At 40.0% G+C, this 25,979-nt stretch overlaps 1 protein-coding gene across 4 annotated transcripts in view; it reads right to left on the reverse strand.

Moving 5' to 3' along the window:
• Ncoa7 (nuclear receptor coactivator 7) overlaps positions 1 to 25,979 on the reverse strand; it is a 144,066-nt gene that overhangs the window by 73,844 nt on the left and 44,243 nt on the right. For 3 of the 4 annotated variants that reach the window (XM_027398425.2, XM_027398426.2, XM_027398424.2), the window contains exon 3: positions 4,282 to 4,502. In XM_027398425.2, coding sequence (XP_027254226.1) covers positions 4,282 to 4,502 — 221 coding nt within the window. The remainder of the gene's footprint in view (positions 1 to 4,281; positions 4,503 to 25,979) is intronic. The other variant, XM_027398427.2, reaches the window with a different exon arrangement.

Here is a 25,979-nt window from a genome sequence, read left to right on the forward strand (position 1 = left end):
TCTCTAATGCAATCTGCCTTAATGTGATACTTCCTTTCCTACTCTTCTCAGAAACAAAATAGAACATTTACAGAATAAGGTCCATGCTGCTATAATGAGGCAATTCTAGTGACTCCATCTTTCCAAAACACTCTTTGTTGTCAACTTATTGAGATGTCAGGAGATGGTAATGACTTACTACCCAAGGCTTCAGTGAGTCACAGATACATCTATCTGAAAAAGCAAGACTATCACTTTGTCAAAATATTCTTCTGCAATGCATAATATTCAATAAACAAAGGGAAAAAACTCCTGTAGAGCATAGTGGTACAGGGAGGCAGAGGCAGGTGAATCTGTGAGTTTGAGGCCAGCATGTTCCAGGGCAGCCAGAACTATATAGTGAGGCCCTGTCTTGAGATAAAACAAACTAACTCCCTCATAACTTGTGTACCCAGATAATACAACTCTCACTTACACCTCTTCGGTCTGCCTTTCTGAGCCCAAGCTGCCACTTACCACCACTAGCTTCTTCTTTTGCATCTGTTTGTTCCTTGTATCACAACTTTTACACAGACACACTCACATCTGTAAGGAACACTTAACTAGGCCCGTTGAGAGAAACGACTTAGCCTTTCAAAAACACCTCCAAACAAAAACTCCATCACTTTCCTTCCTCATTCTTGAGTTTCCAAACATGCCATGTACTGACTTTGTTCTTTTTCTTCCTCAGACACTATGCTAATTAGCATATACTGTTCTGTCTTTGAGTAAAATTTCTCCTCAGAACTTCATTTCTCTAAGGTCCTGTCTCAGACCAGCATAACCTGCCTTCATCACTTCGGATTCATCCATGAAATAACGGGGATCCCCCAAGTTTGAGTTTTACAGGTCTAAATCCTTAGCATCCTCAAATCTGTTGACTTTCCTGCCACAGCCAGAGTAACACCACAGAAAGAAGCAGGGCCCTGGAACAGGAATGACTCTTTACTCAAGGTCTGATGCTCCCCCTAGTGGTACAGAACTATGGCATCTAGAAGGAAACAGAAAGATTCTGTGAGGCCAATCAAATCTGAGGCCTTGTTTGTCAGAGACAAATGGTCAAATGTGGTAAGAGCCAATGAGGCCTGAAATTTAGAGGTTCACCCAGAGGCTTGATCCCTGCACTGGATTTTCCTGATGAAAGTTGCCCCAAATCTCCAAGCCAGTGGCCATCACTGCCATTCTTAGGAGATGACATCTCTTTACTCATTGCTACCAAGGAAAACCACATGCCAATTTCAATGCAGTGACTGTACTGTTACCAATATCCTAGAGAATTCAACAAATAAAACCAGAGTATTCATTCAACTATACACTCGTCTTCAGGACAGGTATGTAACTGAGTCAGCAAAGTATGTATGAAGACCTGAGCTTGATCTCCAGTACATATACATATACATATACATATACATACATGCATACATACACATATATGTCTGGTAGGATGGCCCACATAATCTCAGCACTGGGAGGCAGAGATAGAACTTTGGGACTTCCTTGATAGCCAGGCTAGCCTACTAGATGAGTTATAGGCCACTAAGAGACCCTGTACAAAATACAAAGTAGATGGTGACTCTGTAATGACACTTCAGGTTGGCTTCTACACATGAACACAGAAGTCTCTCTCTCTCTCTCTCTCTCTCTCTCTCTCTCTCTCTCTCTCTCTCTCTCTCACACACACACACACACACACACACACACTCTCTCTCTCTCTCTCTCTCACACACACACACTCACACTCACACACACACTCTCTCTCTCTCTCTCTCTCTCTCTCTCTCTCTCTCTCTCACACACACACACACACACACACACACACACACACGAGCACCTGTCATGGTGGAGGTACTACAGGGTCTCAATCATCCCAGCCTGCAAACAGAGAATGGATAAAATCATGAAAATGCAGGACAGAGCCAGGAAGGTATTCCCAGAAGATGAGGTAACTGAACTGATTTTGTGAGGTCAGGAAAAGTTAGTGAGGTAAAGACAAAGAGTGTTATCTTAAACTCAACAATATATGTTCAACAGATTCCTCTACAGGAGGAAGTCATTTTAAAAAAGCAACAAGTCACACAAGACAAGACAAAATGCAACTTTCTTTAATTCTCTTTCTTTTGGAAGGGAGTACACTGATATGTTAAATTGTAAGTGTAAGCATATTAATGACTCAGGCACCTCATTCACCAGGGTGGAATGTACAGGACTATTGAGCACATTGGTGGATTGAAAGTAATGTCACCAACTTCGCTGTAGGTCACAGTGTTTAACCATCTTTGCCCTCTGCAATGCTAAAAGCTCCATGTTCACTGCTGAGGGCAGACTCTTCATGGGTAACTGTTGGAGCAATGGCTGTGAGGCAGCTCTCACCACCGTCTCACTGCCACACAGCGTATCCTTGACAGGCACAGTGTCACTTTCTCAGTGCTGTGATACTGTACCCGGTAAAGTAACTGAGGAAGGAAGGGCGTGCTCAGGCTCACAATTTAATGCACAGACCGTTCTGATGGTCAGAGAAGCAGGGGGTGAAGCCGCTGGTCATGATGCATCCTCAGCCAGCAAACAAGGAGCAATTGGTGTTTGTGCTCAGGGAACGGTGCTACCCACTTTCAAGATGGATTCTCCCACCTCAACTAACCTGATCAAAAGATTCCCTTGAAGACATGTCCATAGGCTAAATATTGTCTGCCAGATGTGCCTGGAGGTTTGTATCACAGGTGATTCTAGAACCTGGTAAGCTGACACTAACCATCCCACACACCATTAGGCCCATTAAGAAGTTATGTTAAACACAGTATGAAGTCACACCTCTCTGTAACTCTGTCACAATCTGGACCAGGTTCAGGGCCTCCAGAACAAGTCTTCAAGATCTCATCTCATTGCTCTAACTGCAGTATGCTCTCTGGACACTATCTCATCTTTTCTCTCTTTGCCTATCAATATTACGTATGCCATAGCCCATATACCAGATTTCTGCCTCTTGACACCATCTGTTGGCACCCACTGAATAGACTCCAGACCTGCATGTGACAGAACAGTAGGTATGAGACAGGTGATCTAAGTACAGCTAGATATGCTATCATTCCAATTGTATTTTTAGCAAATGGTTACTCTAAGAAACTCCATAACACTGTGGATTTATTCTAAATGAGGTTTTTTTTTGTGGTTGGTGGTTATTTTTAGCTGACACATGCTAGGCTTTGTCTCCTGCAAAAATTGCAGTCATTACTATCAATACTTTTATGGACCTATTTATTGCACTTATATTCTATTTATGTTCTACTTATAACTATTAAGGAAACAAGATGGGCTTGGGAATGGCCCATCAATGGATAAAGCCTGTTGCACAAGCTTAGGGATCTGAACTTTGATTCCCAACACTCATGTCAAAGGCTGCAGGTAGTGATGGTCTCCTATATCCCCAGTGCTATGAGGCAGAGAAGAAGAATTCTTGGAGCTAGTTGGCCAGCCAGGCCAGTTGAAACTCAGCTCCAGGCTCAATGAGACCCTGTCCCAAGAAACAAGGTGAGAGCAATAGAGGAAGGTTCAGAGGTCAACCTCTGACCCCTACATGCATGCACAAACAAGCATACACACACACACACACACACACACACACACACACACACACACACACACCACCACCACCACCACCACCACCACCACCACCACCATCATCAACAACAACAAAAACAAGAAAAAAAGCATATTCCTCCTACAGAAAAAAATTGCATGTTTATCAGCATGCAATCTGTGATAGACACACTGCTAGACAACCAAAGTGCAAAGCTGAGAGGAGCACATTATTCACAGCTCTCCTTTAATATTATATATTATACAGAACAAGAGCCAGGGACACGGAGTAGTTGTTCTATAAGCCGGTGCTGTTATTATGATGATGACTCATAGGTAATAGAAAATTATTATAGATTTTGATTTCTGAGAGTGGAAGGCTTTTTTTAATTTTTTTTTTTTTAATTTTGAGATAGGGTTTGGCTTATCTACCCAGGCTGGCCTGAGCACCTCATGTAGGCCAGGTTGGTCTCAAATTTGTGATGACCTCACCTATATGTAAAACTATCACAATTTGTTGTTACTATTGCTATCATTTTGAGTCAGGGTCTCGTGTAGCCAAGGCTAGCATTAAATTCCCATTCTTCTGTCTTCTACCTTCTGAGTGCTGGGATTTTAGTTATACACCACTATGCTTGGCCTATGACAGGTTTTTAAACGATATATTCCAACAGTGTCCTGAATACTCACCAGTACTGTAGTATCTCTTCAGTTCTGTGCGCCTGATTTCCTTTAACTGATTGTTTTTTCTCTTCTTTTTCTCATCAGTGCTGTATTCCCCCTCTACTGCCAAATTGGACTTGCCTTGTTCCAAAATGACTGAATTAGCATCCTCTTTCCCGGAATGACTCCTTGTGGCTGTAGCGGAGATGATCTCTGCATTTTGTTTGGCTTGTTTCTTCTTTTTTAGTCTATGAGTGAAAAACGGAAAGCACTGAAGAAGTGATTTGCTACATGCAATCCTAATTTTAAGCTGTAGAGCTCTAATATGGAATTATCTGATATATAAAACACTATGCATCGCCCCCCCCCACGTCAACTCTTGCTATACAGTACACAGATTGGCTTCAAGCTTACAATCATCCTGCCCCAGACTTCCAAGTGCTGCGCTTACAGGCGTGTGCCACCAAGTCTATGGCTTTCTCCACCTCCCCCCCTTTTTTTTTTGGCAGAACTGGGGATTTAAGCCAAGGGTTGTACATGCTAGGCAAGCACTCTACCACTGAGTTTTATCTTCAGTTCTGTTTTCACTTAAAAGAAGGAGGAGGTGGAGAAGGAGGAAGAGGAGAATAAGTTGTTTGAAGAAAGCATCCGGGAGGCTTGCTCTTTTCTGAAGGGAAATAAAGATGGAGTAGATCTGGGGAAAAGAGGAGATTGGAGTATGTGGTAGTTTGAATGTAACTGGTCCCCACAACGTCATAGGGAGTGGCACTATTAGTAGGTGTGGCCTTGCTGAAGTAGGTGTGGCCCTGTTGGAGGAAGTGTGCCACTGAGGGGTGGGATCTGAAGTCTCCTATGTCCAAGATACCACCCAGTGTGGTCTACTTCCTGTTGCCTGCATATCAACATGTAGCAGCTACCTCTGCAGCACCACGTCTGCCTGCATACCACCATGGTGACAATGGACTGAACCTCTGAACTGTGAGTGAGTCACACCAATCAAATGTTTTCTTTTGTAAGAGTTGCCATGGTCATGCTGTCTCTCCACAGCAACAGAAACCCTAAGATGGAGAGGTGCTGGAAGTAGTAGAGGAGGGGAAACTGTGGCTGGAATGAATTATATGAGAGAAGAACCTATTTTTAATTTAAAAATCTATTTTTAATTTTAAAAACCATAAAATTAGAATTTAAAAAATTTAATTTTCCACTTAGATAAAAAAGAAAGAAAGGTGTCTCCTTGGTTTTGATGCTTATGGAGACCGGAGCTCAGGGAACTAACACATGTCTTCACAAACATTGTGTTAAATGAACTGCCTTAGCTACCAACAGGCTCCTTTATTAGGATTAGCTGAAATAACATATGGCAATACCTAACACAAAGAAGCAGAAACAGAGTAGCTAACCAATCCTGTAATAATATCTAATGACATCAGAACTCAGTACTGTAAGATCTATGACACATGTCACTTTCAAGCATGCCATTTGCTATTGTTCCCAGAGTACCAAGGAGTCTGCTTCTAAGGTTTTCATTTACTCTTATAAATGGTCTAAAAGACAAGACAGCTGGGGAAAAGTGCAGGTGAGTTCATATCTCATCTCTTTGTGTGCTTGGCTAACCACACACACAAACAATGCACACACACAATTACAAATCAAAGTTAGGCACAAAAAGGGGTTATTTTCAATGAGAACACTATAATTTTCTATCAGATTTTAAGCCATTTTACTGGTGGAAGAATAGGTGGCTGTTTGTAGAGTTAGGTCTGATAATGCCTCTAATAAAATTTTTTCAAAAACTGATCAAATTACTGTATGAGGCTTAATGTGCACTGCCCTGGCTCTATGGGGAGCAAGCATCTCTTTATAGGGAGTGATCTCTGCAAAGGCCTGAACTCTTTCTCAAAAACATAGGCTCTGGATGGGCTGGCTAGTCCTGTTCTATGTATTAGCTCATTAAAATATGCTTGAAATGTACCTTTGCCATCATTCAAAAATGATTTTTTTTTCTAGAAGAAAGCAGGTGCATAAAATTAGCTCTGTATCTTATCTCCTGAGATGCACTGTTTTTCACGCTCCGGATTTTTCCACTTGCTGTCCGCATTTCACCCTCTCCCTGTGATAATTAAATCCACTTTGATCTGGGGCATGTGTTTTGATGAGCGGCAGCCGCAGTGTTTGGGGACATCTCATTAGACACCAATTTTCACTTGTGGAAATTACAAAATGGGATATGCTGTTTTACTCGTTTTCTTTCTTCCTTTACAGATTATTGCTGTCAATGGTACAGCCAAACAGCTGTTATTTCAGCAGGGAAAAAATGGCTAGAAAAGAGGAATACCAAACTAGTTTAAATAAAATAGGGTAAAATTTAGCACTTTCAAATCTCTAAAATTAGTTTTTGTTTTGACTAGAGTAATCTGTTTTTTGGACATTATCATTATAATTGGAACATCTTGGTCTTGCATCTGGAAATCAGAACAATTTCTGGAGCCCTGCTAGGAAGCCCTTCCTTGCAATACAGAAATAGACACAACCTTTTCTAAGGCTAAGTAACTGACAGCCTCATGCATATGGCAGAGTTAACAGTCCTCAGACTCTGCTTTTTGGAGATTTTAAAGTTTTCTCCTTTGTTTTCCGAGTACTTCCTTTATTTCATCTAAGGTGTGTGTGTCATATGTACATGGCTGTGTGTTTGCATATGTGTGTGCACTTACGTGTGCATGTGTATGGAGGCCAGAGATCACCAAGAGGTATTTTCCTTGGTAACTGGCCACCTTATTTTCTGAGACAGAGTTTCTCCCTGAGCCTGGAGCTCATCTAAAAGGTATTGAGGAACATTTAGCATTTGATTGCTATGGGTACAAATAAAGAAAACGAATCTTCATTTGGTTAGATTATACTTATTTTCTTTCAAATAAATCACGAGTCCAAGAACAACCATTTTGAGCACTGCCCCAGGCCCCACTGCTGTATTTAAACTCTGTTCCTTCTAGCTCCAAAATATTCCCAGCAAATCTACGTCTCTTGTTCTGGTCTCACTGAGCACATCAGACTCTGCCTGCCCCGTACTGTGTCCAGTACTGTCATTGTTTTATTATGAGAGTGGTCAATACTGTACCAAACCATTCACACTGTGAGAAAGTCAGGATACTACTAGAGGGCAGTCACTGAAGGAGATCATAGCAATCCCAGAAGGAAAGGGAGATAGATGACAGCGCTAGACCTTCCCTAAGAGCAAAGAAGACCATGATCTGAACTTCCCATCCTCCCACAGTAGCATTGTGAAAAGCGCATTTATTTGGAATCTGCAGCCTTTTTACATTACAGCATACCTCATTCTCTCCGTATTACTCTTTGCCAAAGCTAGCAGAACAGTGAGGTAATACTGTTAAATAATTTGTATAGCGGAATGAAAGCAGCTTCCTTACATATAGGGAATGAATTTGGGATGCTGGCATTCATCAGTCAGTCAGGACCCTGAAAAGTTCTCTTCTGATTCTGAAGTCCCTTCTCTGTAGGTGGAATTCCTCTCTGTCTTGGCAGCTCCCAAATTAACCCCTCAGAGACTTATTATTAATTGGAAATGCTCAGCCACTAGTTCAGGCTTGTTACTAGCTAACTGGTTTGGAGAGCAACACAGAGCACCACCAAACCAAAGCCTGCATTAGCACTTGCAGCAAGAGCTTCATGGGGGCAAGGGATGCTTGGAACTGGAAAAGGTTCACTACTAACACTTCATCACTGCTTTGTGAATGAGTGAATTCACAAAGAAGCTCATGTTCTCACTGGGCTTCAAATCACTCCCCTGCAGGAATGCCCCTTCACACCTTCCCCTGCTTAGTAGTGTGCTCTCAAGAATAGATTCCCTTCTCTTGCTACAGATACTAAAGAGAAGGCATGCTGGCCACATATGATTCAGATGTATCCAACAGATGTGTTGGGATGCAGCTCTGTGGTTCAGTGCTTACTCAGCATTAATGAAGCCTTCAGTTCAATTCTCAGCACTGCAAAAATAAAAGATAAAACCACAGCCTTCTTTAATTAGTATTAACATTTGACTCCTTTCTTAATTTTGAATTTGAAGTCCATGTGCATCTGAAAATTGTGCCATAGAAATAACTATCTAGTGCTGTACTGTCCTGTAAGCCAGCTACCCCCAGCTACTGGAATTCATATTTATTTTGCATGTTAGTACTATGTGTGGAGAGAGGCTGTGCAGTCTAAGCGGATGTGTGGGCTGTGGAGGTCAGAACCAATTCTGTGAAGCAGGCACTCTTCTGCTCTGTGTGGATTTAGAAACCAAGCTCATGTGTCCCAGGACCTTTGCACCAAGCTCTTTTACTAAAAAGCTACCTCACTAGCTCTGGTTATTAAATTTAAAACCTTTCAAAATTATTTATATATTTTAAATTAGGTTGTAAAATAACATATTTCAAGTGCTTAATGGACTTCTGCTATCAGTACTGTTAGGCAACACATAGTCAGAGTATTCCTACCCTTGCTGGCAGCTCTGAGCATAGTTATTGCAGACCTACTGGCAGAGGTTAGAGGAAAGGGGAAGACGGGAATTGTCTTCAAAGCCCAATGAGTATTGCCCAAATCCCATTGAATAGGGATTTTCTACAGGTCACATGTACACATTATGTGAAAGCCAAGTTACATTTTAATTTTTAATTTCTGTGCCTAAGAAATTCACGAAACAGAAATGCATCTGATTTGCAAGCCCTTTGCCCAAGGACAGATAGTTCCTGGACTGTAGGAGGCTATTGTTTATGGGAGATAACAAGTCACATGATTTCACTCCCCTAACCAAATTTGTTGAACCCATCTGTACTGGATATGCTTGATCGCATGTGGGCAGGAGGTATATGGACAGGAAGTATTTGAGGATGTACCTTTACCCCTAATTGGATGTAGGCAGAAGGCACACAGGCAGAAAGTATGTCAGGATGTATTCTTGTCCCTGATTGGACCTCATAGAAAATGCTGTGCATTATGGGTTGTGCCTTCTTAAGCTCCTGAAAAATGTGACTCAGGGCCATTTTTCTGGAAACCCAGAGATAGACATGGCCAGAGCCATCCACTTGGCCAGTATTTAATTAAAGCTTGCTTCAAATCTGGCTTTAAAGTCATGGTCTTACTCTCAAGCTGCTGTGTTAACACATATTCATGGTGAAGTGAGTTTACAAAAAAAGCAAGTTATTAAGGACAGAGAGAAGAGAATAAGAAAAATTTCATTGTATTCTATTTTCTAGTTTTTAAATTTCATACCATGTACAATAGGTATCTAAACTTTTAAATATTTAGTTTAGCCTTGAAGATTCTTTCCTTCCATTGGAATAATTTAGCATATAAATTTCACCCCAAAGTTGAGTTTTACTTATTCAAAAAGATTATCAAGAAAACCTTGGGGCCTGGGCTTAGTAGTGTACATCTTTAATCCTAGTACTCTGGAAGCAGAGATAGGTGGATCTGTGAGTTTGAGGCCAGCCTAGTATACATAGAGAGTTCCAGGATCCAGCACCCTTTCTGGCCTCCCTAGATACTGCATACATGTGGTACAGAGACATATATGTAGGAAAAATTCTCATGCTCATAAATAAAAAGAAATAAATCTTCAAAAAACAGAAGAGGTTCCACCGACCTGATCTAAGAACTAAGAGGCATGCAATAGGACTGAGAATTCTATGATTTTAAGAGCTAACTCTAGATAAGTCTCTTAAAGTAAACAAAGGGAGATATTCCGAAGGAAATACCAAAGAAGCCAATTAGAATTAGATTTTGCTCTCAACCCAATGCAAGAAATGACTTTACTTCTCGGTGGAATAGAAAAGTGGGAGAACAGTGAGAAAAGAGAGGCTAGCATAAATTTGAGTGTGAGAAATTCTCATTACTAGGCTTTCATGAGTAATACTTTTTATTCCATTTCTATTTTTGAACATTCATAATCGTTATAGTAATTTTTATAGTTGATTATTAAATATTTAGCCTTAAATTGTTTGTATCATTCATCAGGAACTAAAAGATGAAAAGATACAGTATGTGTTTACAATAGAATGTTGGTCAGCTTTGAAAAGTAGAAAAATTAGAAATATGCAACAGCATGGATGTATCTTAAGAACCAGAGAAATAAGCCAGTCACAGAAAGACAGAGATTTCATTGTTCAACAATGAAATCTAAAATAATATTTAAAACAATACAATCCAAATCATTAAAGACAGAAATAATGGCTAGCAAAGCCTAAGGTGAAAGGGAAATAAGGAGATTTGTATTAATTAGCCAAAGCTCCAATTAGGCAATATGGATAAAACCTAGGGTTCTCATATACAGTATTGCACTAGTAGGCAACAATGATACATTGGACCCTTAAATATTTCCTAAGGACATGGATCTCATATTAAATGTTCTTGGCATAAAATTTTTATAAAATTAAATAAAAACTGCAATTTAAAAAAAAAACAGAAAAGAAAACCTTGCAAGATCTTTCTTTTAACAGAGACTTAGAGGCTGAGTTTCAGAGCAGGCTTCCTTTACAAATACAGGAGGCAGGCAATTTTATCTGTGTCTCAAGATAAGGAAAGAAAGGCTGAGAAAAGCAAGGAGGGCCGTTCCCCAAGGTCACAGGACAGAATTCAGCTGTGGAGTAGGAGATCACGAGTCAAGGCTAGCTCCCACTGCCACAGGGCTGGCAGGCTGCTTCTGTTAAGGGTGTTTACACAGCATTGTGGTTTTTTTTTTTTTTTTTCAATGTGTTTCTTTTGACTTTACAGTACAATGCACTGGGCTGGGGAACTCTATGAACTCTGGAGAAGGGATGGCCTCGTAGTTTGGCAAGGTTGATGACTAGCTCGCTCAGAATTTGATTTCAATCCAGATTTGGGTTCTGGCCTTGGTTTCCTCGGTAATCAGCTCTGTGACTTCCTTTGGAATTGTGGTAAAGTAAACAGAGACAAGGGGCTGAGGTTTTTAATGTCTTGCCTGGCCTTAATGGTTATACTGGGCTGAAAAAAAAATTAGTAAATGTGCTAAGGCTATTTTGATGTATAAAAAAATTATTTTTAAGTCTACACTAAACCCACCTACCTATTTATACTTCCCTGTGCCTTCCTTAAGACTCACATCTGGTATAGTCCCTTTCCACTGTAGACTCCCAAAGGTTGGGAACGCCTAGAGTTCAAAATGCTACACCATCTATTTATAAAGCCTCTCAAAAGTAATGATAACAACATAAGCCAAAATAACAAAAATAATAACAAAAACACCCACTAGTCTACAATCAGAGACTAATAGCTCTAGAAAGAAAAACATAAAATGCCAAAGTTGAACAACCATAGTACTATGTATTTAGTCCTTTTAACACTAAACTTGTCCCTCATGTTGTCTTCTAGGGAAATAAATTCTAACAGAAAAGATGCAGTGTAGATAGCACACTGGTTCATGAAAAAAATGCTACATAATAATATTCTAGTGTCACTTTATTTTGTGAAAATAAAGAAAAAATACAACAAAATTCTCCCAGATCAACTACACACAGGTAGGTTTGGTTGACACAGGATTATAGGTGGCCATGGAGGACAGTAGAACTTTCTTAATTATATAATTTGGTGCTGGATTCTTTCAGATTTGAAGGGGAGGGTATTTTGTAATCACAAGAGCAAAAGTCAATAGCAACATAATAAATATCAGTGGCTATGTCAACATTGTACCAAGTCTTGCTTATTATTCTTTCTGGCTTTAACTACAGCAGTGAATTCATGGACAGCAACCCCACCCTGTCTCCACTCCTTTCTGCATATCAGAGGCAGCAAATCAGCCTCCCTCAAGAGACTTTGCTCTGTTCCTTTGCTCCTCTGGCCGCAACCCCTTCACTAGACCTCCTGACCCACAGAATGTAAGTTGTTTTTTTCTGGTTGTCTAAGCCTGACTCTTGCCACATGTAAACTAGGGAAAGCAATGGAGTAAGCCCATCCACTGTGTAAAATTATCTGTGTTTGAATAGTCTTTTGTTCCTCGGGGGCACATCTTTTGCAAGTTACTAAATCTAGACCTTGGGTTCCTTTTCTTTGACATAAAAATTAACTTCGTTTTTGTGATGGCTAAATGGTAGAGGAAAGGCTTGTTATTGACCTGTGCTTGGTTCCCAGGAGCTGTAAATCATGAGCTATGTCTATGCCTCTGCTGTTATTCTTACTGGGAGGTTTCTAAAGACACAAGTAAATGAAAGAACGTAAAACAAAATGACAACAAAAACAGCCCAACTAACACAAAGAAGGTACTCCATATAGCATGTTCATGTTCTCTTTCTCACTATGTATAAATTCTTTGTTGTGAATACAGTCAAGGACACAGAATATTTCTTATTTCTAAAATACTTGTTATGTAACCACTTTTTACATTCTAGTTCATTTTATGGCTTCATAGAGGTTCAGTTTCCTTCAAAATCCATAACTGTGATATTTGCCAACTAAAATCAAACTTAAAGGCAAGGAGCAGGGAAGGAGTAGTCTTTGAAAAATCACTTGAGGGGTACTGCTTGAACAGAAGACCCAAGTTTGTCACCTATGTTGGGCAGCCCATGACAACCTGTAACTCCAGCCCCAGGAAATTCTATGCCCTACTCTGTCCTCTGAGGGCACTACACACACACACACACACACACACACACACACACACACACACACACTCACTCTTAAAAAATAAGATAAATCTATGAAGTCTTCTTTGGAATTATGGACAAATAAAAGTAAAGATGAATAATCATCGAGAAAATCTATAGACACATCCAACTCCAATATCATAAATTTTAGATATGCTTTCTTTTCCTTCACTGTGGAGATTCTACCCACTCACCAATAGAAATGAAAACAGTCTGGACTCCTGTTCAAAAGCAAGACAGGCTTTTGCTCTGTGTGTTGAATGCTCCTCTGAGAGGTGTGGCTCCATTCTCTGAAAGTCTAGATGCTATGACACAGACTGGAAAAGTTCTAGGGGAATTTACAGTTAGGAGAATGGTAATACAGGTGTTCCTCAGCAAACAGTAGGGATTGATTCAAAATCAGAAAAATCCATTGTAAGTTAAAGATACACTTAAATATCAATAAACTCATCAAAAAGACCAAAAAAAGGTAATTAAGTTACATCATTTCAAATGCCGTATCTCTCACCTATAAACTGAAGCTGGGAACCACACGAGGGGGCTGCTCTGGTAGAGGGGAAGATGGAGAGGGAGAAGGACGGAAAGAATGAATATAAATTGAGTCATGCTAAGGAGGATCAGCCAAAATGTAAATATAATGATTACATATTGATTTCATTGCTTATCAATCAAGAATAAGCTGATAAACACAGCAAAACAGAAGTCAGTAATAGTCAAAAAGAGAAATGTTACGAATTGAAAGTTGCCTACTTATTATTTGCTTTGCAACGATGGAAACTGCTATCCATGTGTCTTATTTACTCATGGCTTACTGACTAGCAGTACTAATTCCCTATGGCCATTGTAACAAATTAAAAAAAAACAAAACCTTATGATTAAAATCAAAAGCTGGCAAGATGGCTCAGCAGGTAAAGGTGCTTGCCACCAAACCAGATGGCCCGAGTTCAATCCTTAGGACCCACAGGAAAGCAGAGAAAGGACTACCACTGCAAGTTGTCTTCTGACACCCCAGGTCACAGCGAGAATATTACAGATGTGAACTTCTGTTTGTGGTACCTCTAAAACTGCCTTTGGAAGTGGGGATACCCAAAGAAAATTTTAAAATGAAGAATTTCTAGGGATTACATTTCACCTTCATACCAAATCACTTCAATCTGACCAACTCTGGCAAAGTCAAGGAAGTCTTTCTCTTAATAAAAAACAATAAAAAACCCAACTTTATTAAATCTGTTCTTTGACAATTTTGTATATGATCATGATGCATTCTCAATACTCTTTCCTCTCATTCCTCACCTTTCCACCCTTGCCAACATCAACCCCCCAACAAGTCCCTTTCTCAAATTCATAGCTCTTTGTTCTGTTTTATGACTCACTGATTTTAACCAGGTCTATGTGACCATGGGTTTGGAACTACCTGTTGGAGCCTGTTGGGCTCATCAATGGGTAGCAACCAAAGACAATGGCCCTCCTCCCCTGAACCTATCCATAACCACCTGCCTTGAGCCCCTCCCAGATTCACCATTGTTGAGGGCCCGTCCTTTTTTTTTTTTATTTTTTTGAGACAGGGTTTCTCTTATTTTTTTGAGACAGGATAGCTTTGGAGCCTATCCTGGCACTTGCTCTGTAGACCAAGCTGGGCTTGAACTCACAGAGATCTCCCTGCCTCTGCCTCCCGAGTGCTGGGATTAAAGGTGAGGGCCACCACCAGCTAGAGCCAGTCTTGTACAGAACCAGTTCAGGAATCCATAGTTACTATGGGCATTTAAAGCCCTTCTCTCAATTGGTCTTCTAGCTCCTACATTCTTTCTACTCCCTAATAGTTCTTTGGTACACCCAAAAATCTTATTTTGGTGGGGACATCATGTTTTGGAATTTTTTTTTATTAAAAATGATTGATCCACTCTGATTATATTAAATAAATTTATATAGAAAATGACACTGGGATATAGTTTAATGACACATTTTACTTGCAACAAAATTCTTTTGAGAAAAGTGCTGTCTCATGTACATGTCTGTAAAAAACAAACAATTAACATACAACTACCTTGAAACAGAAATATAACAATATAAAAAGTTTCATTCCTAGCCTTTAACTCAGTGGTTCTCAACCTGTGGGTCGCAACCTTAACAATCCTTTCACAGGGGTTGCCTAAGACCATCAGAAAACACAGATATTTACATGATGATTTCATAACATAAAATTACAGTTATGAAGTAGCAACAAGAATAATTTTATGGTTGGGGTCATGACAACATGAGGAACTGTATTAAAGGGTTGCAGCATTAGGAAGGTCAAGAACCACTGCTTTAACTTTTCTTCCTGCTAACTGCTTAGATTGCATAAACATGGATGAAAATAGAAGCTAAATAGTTAGTTCTGAAAACAACCAGTTGAGTACAAACCCTCCTTTCCAAGCCCAGGAAGTGAAACACACGATTACCGTCAGCAGAAACAACCTGCTTATAGAAAACAAGCATGAGAGGCATAAAGTTAGAATTTTCTGGTGGTAAAAGTCTCACTCTCCTCTTACTTTGAAAGGTGAGTCCTATTGATTTTATGTGACTTTTGAGGTATTTTAGGCATACATACACTTATTTTTCATGATGAGGTGCTTTAGAGAGTGTAAGTGTGTGTGTGTGTGTGTGTGTGTGTGTGTGTGTGTGTGTGTGTGTGTGTGTGTGTGTGTGTATTTTGGGGGGATCTTGGTGTTATATTCAGGGCAGGTATATGTGTGTGTGTGCTACAGTATGAACGTGGAGGTCAGAGGACACCTCAGGTGCTAGCTAGTCCTTGCCTTCCACTCTGTTTGCACTACTGTATGCCTAGGCCACCTGGTCCACTAGCTTCAGGCAATCTCCTTCCCCAGCCTTCTGCCTCTCAGGAGAGTGCCACTGAGATTATGGAAGAGAGTCCTAACAAGCCAAAGGTTTACATGAGTTCCAGGGATCCCGACTCACATACTCTGCTGAGTCTTCCCCTACTCTCATTATGTGCTTTCAATGCTGTGAACTACAAGTTGCTTTATAACTCACCATTCTATATACTCCAGAAAGAATCATCTAATGTTAATGATGGTGGATGTCCTTCTGTATATGTTTCTCTTATTAGTTGATGGGTAAACCACTGTCTGGCCAATGAGGCAGGAAGATAGCAGAACCAGGACAAGAATTTTGAGAAAGGTAGGCAGGGAAAGCCCGCCAAAGACAGTCACCATGTAGACCACAAAGGAGTAGCAAATCTTGGCCCTTCTCCAATAAGATAAGACCACATGCAAATACATAGATTAATAGAAATGGGTTAGTAATTAAGACAGAGTTAGCCAGTAAGAAGCCCTAGTCATTGACCAACAGCTTAATAATTAATATAGCAGCTCCGTGTGTTTATTTGGGGCTGAAAGGTGACAAGACCTGTTGAGACAAGAAACCTTCAGCAACACATTAAGTTTAAAAATTTTAGAAAGTTAGTTTTAGCAGATAGTCTCAATTTATATCCCAGATGCCCATTCAATGTGTTAGATGATTTATTTTTCAATTGTTAAGTCTATCAGTCATTTCCTTGGGAAATACTATTGATCACAAATGGGACTTGCATAAAGAAAGAATCTGGTAAAACCTATTCTTTCCTTTTTCATAAAATTCAAATAGAACTATAGGATAAGGATAATTCATTTGTATATAAGGGTTTTATGGGATTTTGATCCATTTGGCCAATGACTTTTGGGGCAGCAAGCCCTAGGGCATGCTCTTTGTCTTCCTATGTGAAAATTTATAAGCTAAGAGAGAGCGTCTTTTGATCTCTTGTTCCGGAGCTTGGTTGGGTGTTTGCAGGGGAGCGGGTGGCTTGTTGTTGGTGCTCTTGACCCCTGGGCAGAACACCTAGACGAAGGCAGCTGGATCAGCAGCAGAGTCTAATCTGTTCTGTATCACTGAGTGTTTACCCCTATTTCACACCTAAATAAATTCTTGAGAACCTTTACCAGACATTAGTGGATTCACACTATACAAAACAGACTTTAAAAGGAAAGTGTGGTCCTTGCTTTCATATTTCTGAGGGCCTATCTCCAGGATTAATAGCATCCAATCAGATTTTGGTCTTGTTTGGGCCATCTGTGGTCATCCCCCAAGTACACCTCACTTCTCTTTAACCACAAATAACACCTGTGAAATAATAGGAATAAATATATGATCTTTGCCCAGTTCCTGGTCCCAAGATCCTAAAACACTTTGGAATGCTCTGAGTAAGAAGTATTGTTTTTTGTTCTAGGGATGACTCAAGGTTGGGGAGGGACAGATGCCCAGGGAGATTCAAGATGAGGAGTGCATATCACAAGGCCAAAATAATCAGAGTGTTGGCATTTCCAGCCTTCTGCTTTCAAGGCTGATCTGAGGAGAGACTGAAGAAACTGGATTAGGAGCCCAGTCACTGGTGACCAATGATTTATCCAATCATATTGACATAAAAACATCCATTAAATATCCTCAAATGTTCAGAGAGCTTCTGGGATGCTGAACTCATTAGGGCTGGAAGGCTGGTGTACCTGGAGAGGCATGGCAGTTGAGTGCCCCCTAAAATTCCAAGTCTTGCCCTACTCATCTCTTTTCTTTTGCTCTTCTGGAGTTGTATCCTTTGTAGCAAATAGAGTGTTACATGAGGTCTTTTCTTGAGTTAACAGAAGTTCCTCCAAAGAAACAGCCTGAGGAGAGGATCATGGAAGGTCCCAAAATTCTAGCCAAGTCAAACAGAAACCTGCTAACCCAGAGACCTGGAACTTCTGATTGGTATGTGAAATGACATCCTTATAGGGCTGAACACTAAAATCTGTGAAACCTGATTAGCCCTGTGGACTGATCAGAGACTAACATCAGAACTGAATTGAATTAGTGACACCCAGAAAATATCAGAGAATCAAAAACCACACAAACCCTTTATTTTTTTCCAGACAACAAAACTCAAACACAGCATAGAAGAATGATGCCAGACTGGTGAAGGCTTGATTTAAAAACCAAATGAGTGATGAATGAGTTAATGTGCTCTATTTTGTCCAAGAGTTCTGCTTAAGATCCAAAGGGATGAATGATGAGCACTCAATATATAGCTATTCCACATGAGAACCTGAATTTCAGGCTACCTTTGAAGACCCAGGAAGTGTGACTAACCAACAGCACCACACAGCAAAACAGCTTGGAGCCAGGCCACAGCAGCCCATGCTATGGACTAGCTTTTATTTGCTTCATTTCAAGTTGCTCAGCACCAAGTTTGGGTTTACCATGCATCCTCCACTCATCTGTCACTGTGGGCTCTACAGTATTGTTAGTCTCCTCTGGTATTGGCTCTACAGTATTGTTAGTCTCCTCTGGTATTGGCTCTATAGTATTGTTAGTCTCCTCTGGTATTGGCTCTACAGTATTGTTAGTCTCCTCTGGTATTGGCTCTATAGTATTGTTAGTCTCCTCTGGTATTGGGTCATTTCAGACCATCAGAAGGCTGAAGCCTCAGACCATATGGTGCTGCCCACTGCAGAATAACTTCCACCAACTGTGGTAGAATATTATTTTAAGGTGTGTAACTTTTGTTTATGATGCATTTGTTTAACTCAGTGAAGCTCCGATTCTTTGCTTATCTAAAACACCTGATGTTCTAATAAAGAGGTGAACAGCAGGATTGGTGTAGCTGGCAGGCAGAGAGAATAAAGAGAAAGAGAACTGAAGAAGAGAAAGAAGAGGAGCAAGAGAACAAGGAGAGGAGGACATCAGGGGCCAGTCACCCAGCCGTCCAGCTACACAGCAATCCCCAGAGTAAGAGTAAGATTTACAGAAGAGAACAGGAAAAGCCCATAGGCAAAAGGTAGATGGGATAATTTATGTTAAGAAAAGCTAACTAGAAACAAGCCAAGCTAAGGCCAGACACTCATAACTAAGAATAAGCCTCCACGTGTGATTTACTTGGAAGCTGGGCGGTGGGCCCCTCAAAAGAGCCGAAGAGTTAAAAAAACAACCAACAACAACCGAGTTGCAAACTTGCCTCCCGTTTCACCTAAGGCTGTTGCAGTAAATTGCTTCTGTGTGTGGTGCTAAAGACACCACATTTTTCCCCCAGTGTCCCCATTTGCAGTCCTTTGCAACCTCAAAAGTACTTTGCCACTCAAAGAATGGATGGTGTACGTTCCACTCATGAAGACAAAGAAACACGGAAAGGATCCCTTTTCACACTGACCAAAACACACTTTCAGGCCAATCACATGATGCTTAGTGTGCACTCCAGTGTTCTGCTTTTCATACTAATTTACATGTCCTTTGATCTGAACCTTCAGTCCAATTATAGAATATGTAATTTATACATGAAACCTCAGCCTTTTTCCTTAGTTCATAACGTGACTATGGGTTTGCTTTCTTCCCTTCCCTTGTTCTGAGTTTGTTAACATGTATTCGAGGAAGGGAAAAGAAGTGGAAAATGAAGGGAAGAAGTCTAGACAAAGACAGCGGGAGATATACTCAGTGAATTTGGAGACAGCTTTGACATGGGTTTTAAGTGGAAGGTTAAGGTTAGGGAGGCAACAAAGAGTCATGCAAGAAATAAAGACAAGAGAAGAGAGGGCCTGGGAACATTTTGTTAAATGAGGTATGGCGGTACACACCTGTCATCCCTGCAGTATGGAAATGAGAACAGGACAACAAGAGTTCAAGGCCAATGAAGCTACATAGTGAGTTTAAGGTGAGCCTAGACTATCTGAGACCCCGTGTAAAAAAATTAACAATTTAAAATGTACCTACTGTGTTTATTCTCACTTTGGGTATTTTCTGAGAAGTGAAGTATATATTTGAACTATTTGAATTACTTTCTCTATCATCCTTATTTCTTTGAATGGGATGCTGCTGAGAGACTGGACCAAAGCAAGACCACTTATATGTCATATGAGTTACACACGTGAAGTTTCCCTCAGGTGATTTAACAGTGAGACATAGGGGCTGGAGAGATGACTCTGCAATACTGATCTTTCAGAGGACCCAAGTTCAGCTCCCAGCACACAAGTCAGGCAGATCATAGCCACCTCTCATTCCAGCTCCCGGGGGTTCCAAAGCATCTAACCACACACACACACACACACACACACACACACACTTAACAATAAAGACATTCTTAAAAAGTGAAACATAAACAAGTAAATAAAATGAATTTAAAAATAAAATGAGCCAGGAGGTAATGGTGAACACCCTTAATCCCAGCACTTGAGAGGCAGAGGCCCATGGGCCTCTAAGAGTTCAAGGCCAGCCTGGTCTACAGAGTGAGTTCCAGGACAGCCAAGGCTACACAAAGAAAACTTTTCTAAAAAAAAAAAAAAAAAAAAAAAAAAAAAAAAAAAAAAAAAAAACCAAGAGCCAAAACCAAAACCCAAAACTTCACCCTCAGAAAAATAAAATTAGCCCATTATGAATTACCAAACAGGACTAGTTCTTCCCTCTTTAAGCAACCTGGTGGTCCCCTGCTCCCCAAGAGGCCACCACACTGATGCCAAACTCCTACAGATATCTGACCAGTATAGCATACTATAGTGTTCCTATGATCTTCCTGCCTCAGGCTTCCAAGTTTGAGACTACTAATTAAAAGTTGTCTATGTCAGATTCTATGCTTTGGTATAACATGGAATCTGACCTGACACATGTATTAAAAAGTACCAATAGTTAAAACAATGTTTCCCTACACAATGTAATAAGAGAAACTAAACTCTATGCAACTGCAATAGAAAGAAAGATACAAGAATATTTTTTGTGTGTGTGTGTGTGTGTGTGTGTCTGTGTGTGTTTTGAGGGAGGCACACAATGTCTGCCCTGAGATTGGATAGTTTGCAATCACCGGGACACCCACTCATTTCCCCAAGATGAGGAGAACAAGGATTTTGTATTATAAACTTTGTAATTAACTTGCCACACTGCACACAAAGATGATACCAGCCTTATCACCCAAGTAACTAAACTGAGTAACATCACCTCTAAGAATGTCTTTACCAAGAGACCTCTATTTTTATTTTGTTATTTGGTTTTGGAAATTGAACCTGGACCTCATGTGTGTTAGGCAATTGCTATGCCATTGAGCTATACTTCCAGCTTTTCTAAATGTCTTTTTTTTTAATAGCTGTTGATAAATAACAAGGCAGTTTCTCATAGATTTACTAATAGAAATTCTCTTTAACGCATGTTATTTAACTCAAACATGTATAAGACCTGGATCATAGTCTTTTCAGGATTCCTATGGGTGTTATGATCCTGGATAAAGCACGGTGAAACTCAGCTGGTGTTACTTGGGTTGAAATTTTAAATCTGTAGTAACAACACCTCAACAGTTAGGAGAAAATTAGTGCACCTTCAACTATTTCTGAGACTCTTCCAAGAATATCAACTATAATTCAAGTGAAAGCGAAAATGAGACAAATTTCTTGCTATTTGCCAAAGACTCTCCAGTCATCCTCCCACAGAAAGAGTCCCTTGAAAAGAGGATCTCAGTATTTAAATTTTGTATATGTAGTTAGGTTTTTTTTATTATTATTATTCTTTGGTGGCCCACCACCCATATCCCAAATAAATACACAAAGACTTTTGAATGCCTGACCTTATTTTGGCTTGTTTCTAGCCAGCTTTTCTAACTTAAGTTAACCTGTTTCTCTTCTTCTATGTTTTGCCTATGGGCTTTTTAACCTTTCTTTTTTCTACATGTCTTCTTTCCTTCTTACTCTGGCTAGGTGGCTGGACCCTGGCATTTTCCTCTTCTTTTTTTCTTACTCCTCTCTCAAGTCTAGATTATTCTCTCTGGCTGGTAGCCCCACCTATCCCTCTCCTGCCTCTCTATTGACTGTTCAGGTCTTTATTAGACCATCAGGTGTTTTAGACAGGCAAAGCAACACAGTTTCACAGAGTTAAACAAATGCAACGCAAAAGAATGCAACACATCTTTGCATCATTAAACAAATATTTCATAGCATAAACAAATGTAACACATCTTAAACTAATATTCTACAGCTCATATACATTATAATTTCATGAATGAATAAAAAAGGGAAAATTCAGGATGACTCATGTTTTAACACTAGTATTACTATGCAACCAAAGGAAATTTCTATCAATGCACTAATGTATCAATGTATTAATCTATCTACATTAATGCTAACGTTACATTCAGATATTCTTTTTAGGGGCAATTTATCATTAAACAGTGAATTAAGTGTTCCAAATTCTATGTAAAATTGTCATAATATCTAAACTGTAAATAAGTTAAATAACTTACAATGATACAATAATTGCTAAACTATCTCTTCCATTTCATTTCCCAAGAAGTGTTTTTAAATCACAGAATCTCAAACAGGAAAATCAATAAAAGTTATTTCAAGAAATTATGTATTCAATAATGGAATACACAAGTGTATTTTCAGCCTTCAGAACACCTCAGCGGGAATGCTGATAGGGCTGGGTAAGACTGCATGCTCAGCACATGTGAAGCCCCAGGTCTGACTTATAACACTGTCACAACTATTCGTAAAACTCCACCATGTCTAGAAACTCATTAAAACTCAGTCTATAGCATTCTACGTCTAAACCAAGTTTCAAATGCAATTCCTAGTTCAATGTCTTGCACACTACAGAAAACTGTGTTAGGCTTTTGCTTGCCCCTGCCCTCCATTCTATTTCTCTTTGTCTTTTGTGTTTGGGGGGGATCACAGCTCAAATACCAATAAATATGCCCTTCACTTAGTGGTATACTTGGGCGGGGGCTCTTCCCCAAGTCCAGAAATAAAAGAAACACTCTGCATAATGGAGCCCGATCAAAGCACCTAGCCTAGCTTCCCTGGCTTCAGGGTTGCCAGGCTAGTTCCAAGAAGGTCCATGGTTTAAGCTCACCCAATCACAGGATACCTTGGACCTAAATGACCTGCAGGTAAACACAGTAGCAGAGTCTGCTGTTGCACAATGGGGATTCTCAGTCAGCAGCATTTACAGAGTAAAGAGGAGAAAAGTAGCCAGACCGTGGCAGCACACATCTTTAATCACAGCACTCTAGAGGCAGAGGCAGGTGGATCTCTGTGAGTTCGAGGCCAGCCTCCAAAGCTACACAGAGAAACCCTGTTTTTTTTGGGGGGGGGTTAAAAAAAAAACTAGAAAAACCCAAAGAATAAGAGGGCTTACATACAGACATACTGGATCATGTGACACCGAGCCTCTGATCTAAGAATATCTAGAGACAAATCCAGTCCTGGACTTTAACTTTCTATGAACCAGTAAATCCCTAAAGGCACTTTGATTTGTTTTCTGTTATTTGCTACTGAAATTTGCATACCGAGGTAAGGGTTGTTTTTTTGGTTTTTTTTTTTGTTTTTTGTTTTTTTCCACATGAATGACTCCAAAATGTAAGCTGGTGAGTTGTGCTTCACTAGTAGAGAGGAAACTGTGGTTTCTAGCATATGACACTAAAGTGGATGCCTGAGTGTCTCGGGGCAATGATCATGAGCAATGAGTACCAGTGACTGGGGAAGAGGCTGGCTTCCGGAGTGAGTCGCCTACTTCATTTCAGCCTTTGGTGAGGTCAGTCAGGGAGAGAGAAGCTTGGGCTGAAATCAGTCTGCTGAGATGGAAGCAGAACTCTGCCAGGAGCAAACCTTTGCGGCTGTAACAGCTGAGAGTCCAGTGACCCTAGTTAAATAGCAACTGCCGTGACTCAGTAACTCACCTCCACCAAGAAGTTAGCTTAGGTAAATGATAACATATTTACAGCCCCAAAGATCTACAGAAGTGGACAACTAAGTCTAAACCACATACACAGATCCATTCTTTAAAGAACGAAAATCTTTAGTTGTTTTTTATGAAGCCTCTTAGATTTTGTTTTTCAGTGCTGAGTGTCAAACACAGAACTTCACACATGCTGGTGAAGTGCTCTGCCACTAAGCTACACTCTTAACCCTTCATACCTCCTTATAGCATAAAGAGAATAAACTGTATTATGACCATACCTATTTAATAAGTATTATTCACATTTCAGTGACTTGGGACATACAGATAAGTGATTCCTAGAGTGCTCTGGTAAAAACCAAGTACCTCTGCTTATTTTTCTAAGAAAGCCACCCCCATGTTTCTTTTAATGTTCTTCTACTGTGAATTATATTCCAACTTCATTTGAAAGGTCCTTTCACAATATTGTTCTTATGCATGGTGGTTTTTTAAGTTTAAAACTTTACAGGTTAGCATGGTAGTTCTTTGAAAAGTCCTTTATTTCTTCCAGAGGAAATCTACAAACAGAAGGAGGGAGGGGGGGACACAATCAGGGTGTGGCTTAAACTAGGAGCCACAGCCTTTTGTCCACAGGCTAGGTATCAGCGCTGAGTCCACAAGGGATTGCTCAACACATGTGTTAAAAGAAGCATGGGCTGAAGAAGCAGGCTCTTTTTATTAGGGATGTATGTTTCCTTGGGCTGTTACATGAAAAAATGCTGATAGCCGGTGCTGGGGTGGGCCCAAGTCCTAAGTCCCCAGAGAACCTTATGTGTCCACCTCTACTGAAATACTGTAAGACCAGCGCCAATACTTTGTGCTTCTGAGAGTCTAACCATCTGCTCACTTAACTAAACAATGTTGTGTATCCATTATCATTTTTCATAACTTTTCATTTTATCTTTAATGAAATAATAATAATAAATAAACTAGGCACACCACTTACCTTTGTGCAAATCAACAAATCATGACATTTCTAGAACCAAAAACTTCAACCGATTAGAGCCAAAGTTTTATTTTGAGAAATACAACCCCTTCTCTAACCATAAGTTCTCAAGGTTGGGAACTAATGTGTGTAGGATGGAAAGACAGAAACAAAAACACTCTGGAGTTCTAAAGAAAATGTGAAACCAGCAAGAAAATTTTAGTAGGCAGAACACATGACAGAAGAGAAAGGTGGCCCAGAGGCCACACTATGCTGTGAGATGACAGTATAATGAAATCCCACATGCCTGACATTTGGAACCTTAGGCAATTTAAAACAGGAGCACTGGGATTCCTGACACCTTTTAGGAGTCTTAGTAAGGAACATTTTGCATGGAGCAGTAATTCTCCAAAGGTTAAACTTGGCATACTACTCCTCACAATTAGTTGTGAATTCTCCACGGCCCACCAGTCAAAGCTCACAGGAAACTGATCTTTTAGCATCCATGCTAGACTCTCCCAAGCCCTAACTGAAGACTGTACCAACCAATAGCAAACAGAATAGCTAAAACCAATTGTTGTGGTCCCTTAGACTTATTCCCTACCCAGTGGGGAAATTTTAAATGTAGAAGAATAACCAAGAAACTTATGCATGGGTAGCTTTTACCTAAATAGCTACAAATGGATCCTGGGATTGTTTCATGAATCTTTGATGGGTTTTGTTTGTTTGTTTTTAATGAGTACTATATTTAGAGAGATTGAAAGCAACCAAAATTTGATCAAGGAAGGACACTTTAGTATAAAAAGTGACAAAGTGGAGGCCTTTTGAAGGATTATCAAAACAATTACTGCAGAGGAACTTGTCAAGCACATGGTGAGGAGATTGGTGGAAAAGACTAGAAGGGGGGATTACCCAGTGCCTTTGAAATTCTCAAGATGAATCGTGAAGATTTGGGTCTTCAATGATGTTTCATCTTACCTTCCTAGTATATTTTAGCTATAAGTAAAATGGAATATGTAGAATTATTTAGTAGACAATGTGAAAGGACTGACCACAAATACACACTTGTATCAGAGGAAACAAAGCATTTCTCAGAGTCAGTGCCACATGCAAAACCTATGCACTTCCACAAGTGTGCACCTCACTTCCTCCGCTGCCACACTTTGCTAGCCAACACTTTTTTGAAGTCCTTTCTTCCATCCTCCACCTTTGACATTTGCCAATCACTTTGTTTCCAGTATTTATTCCATTGCAACAACTTTATAAGCAACATATTACTACACTAGGCCATACATTCTTTTCTAGGAAGTCTTTTGTATATTTACTATGTTAAAAGAAGAATATAATTTATTATCTAGAGAATGAAAGGGAAATGGCTCAATAAGGACGATACA

Source organism: Cricetulus griseus, chromosome 2, assembly GCF_003668045.3.
Source record: "Cricetulus griseus strain 17A/GY chromosome 2, alternate assembly CriGri-PICRH-1.0, whole genome shotgun sequence".
NCBI lineage: Eukaryota > Metazoa > Chordata > Mammalia > Rodentia > Cricetidae > Cricetulus > Cricetulus griseus.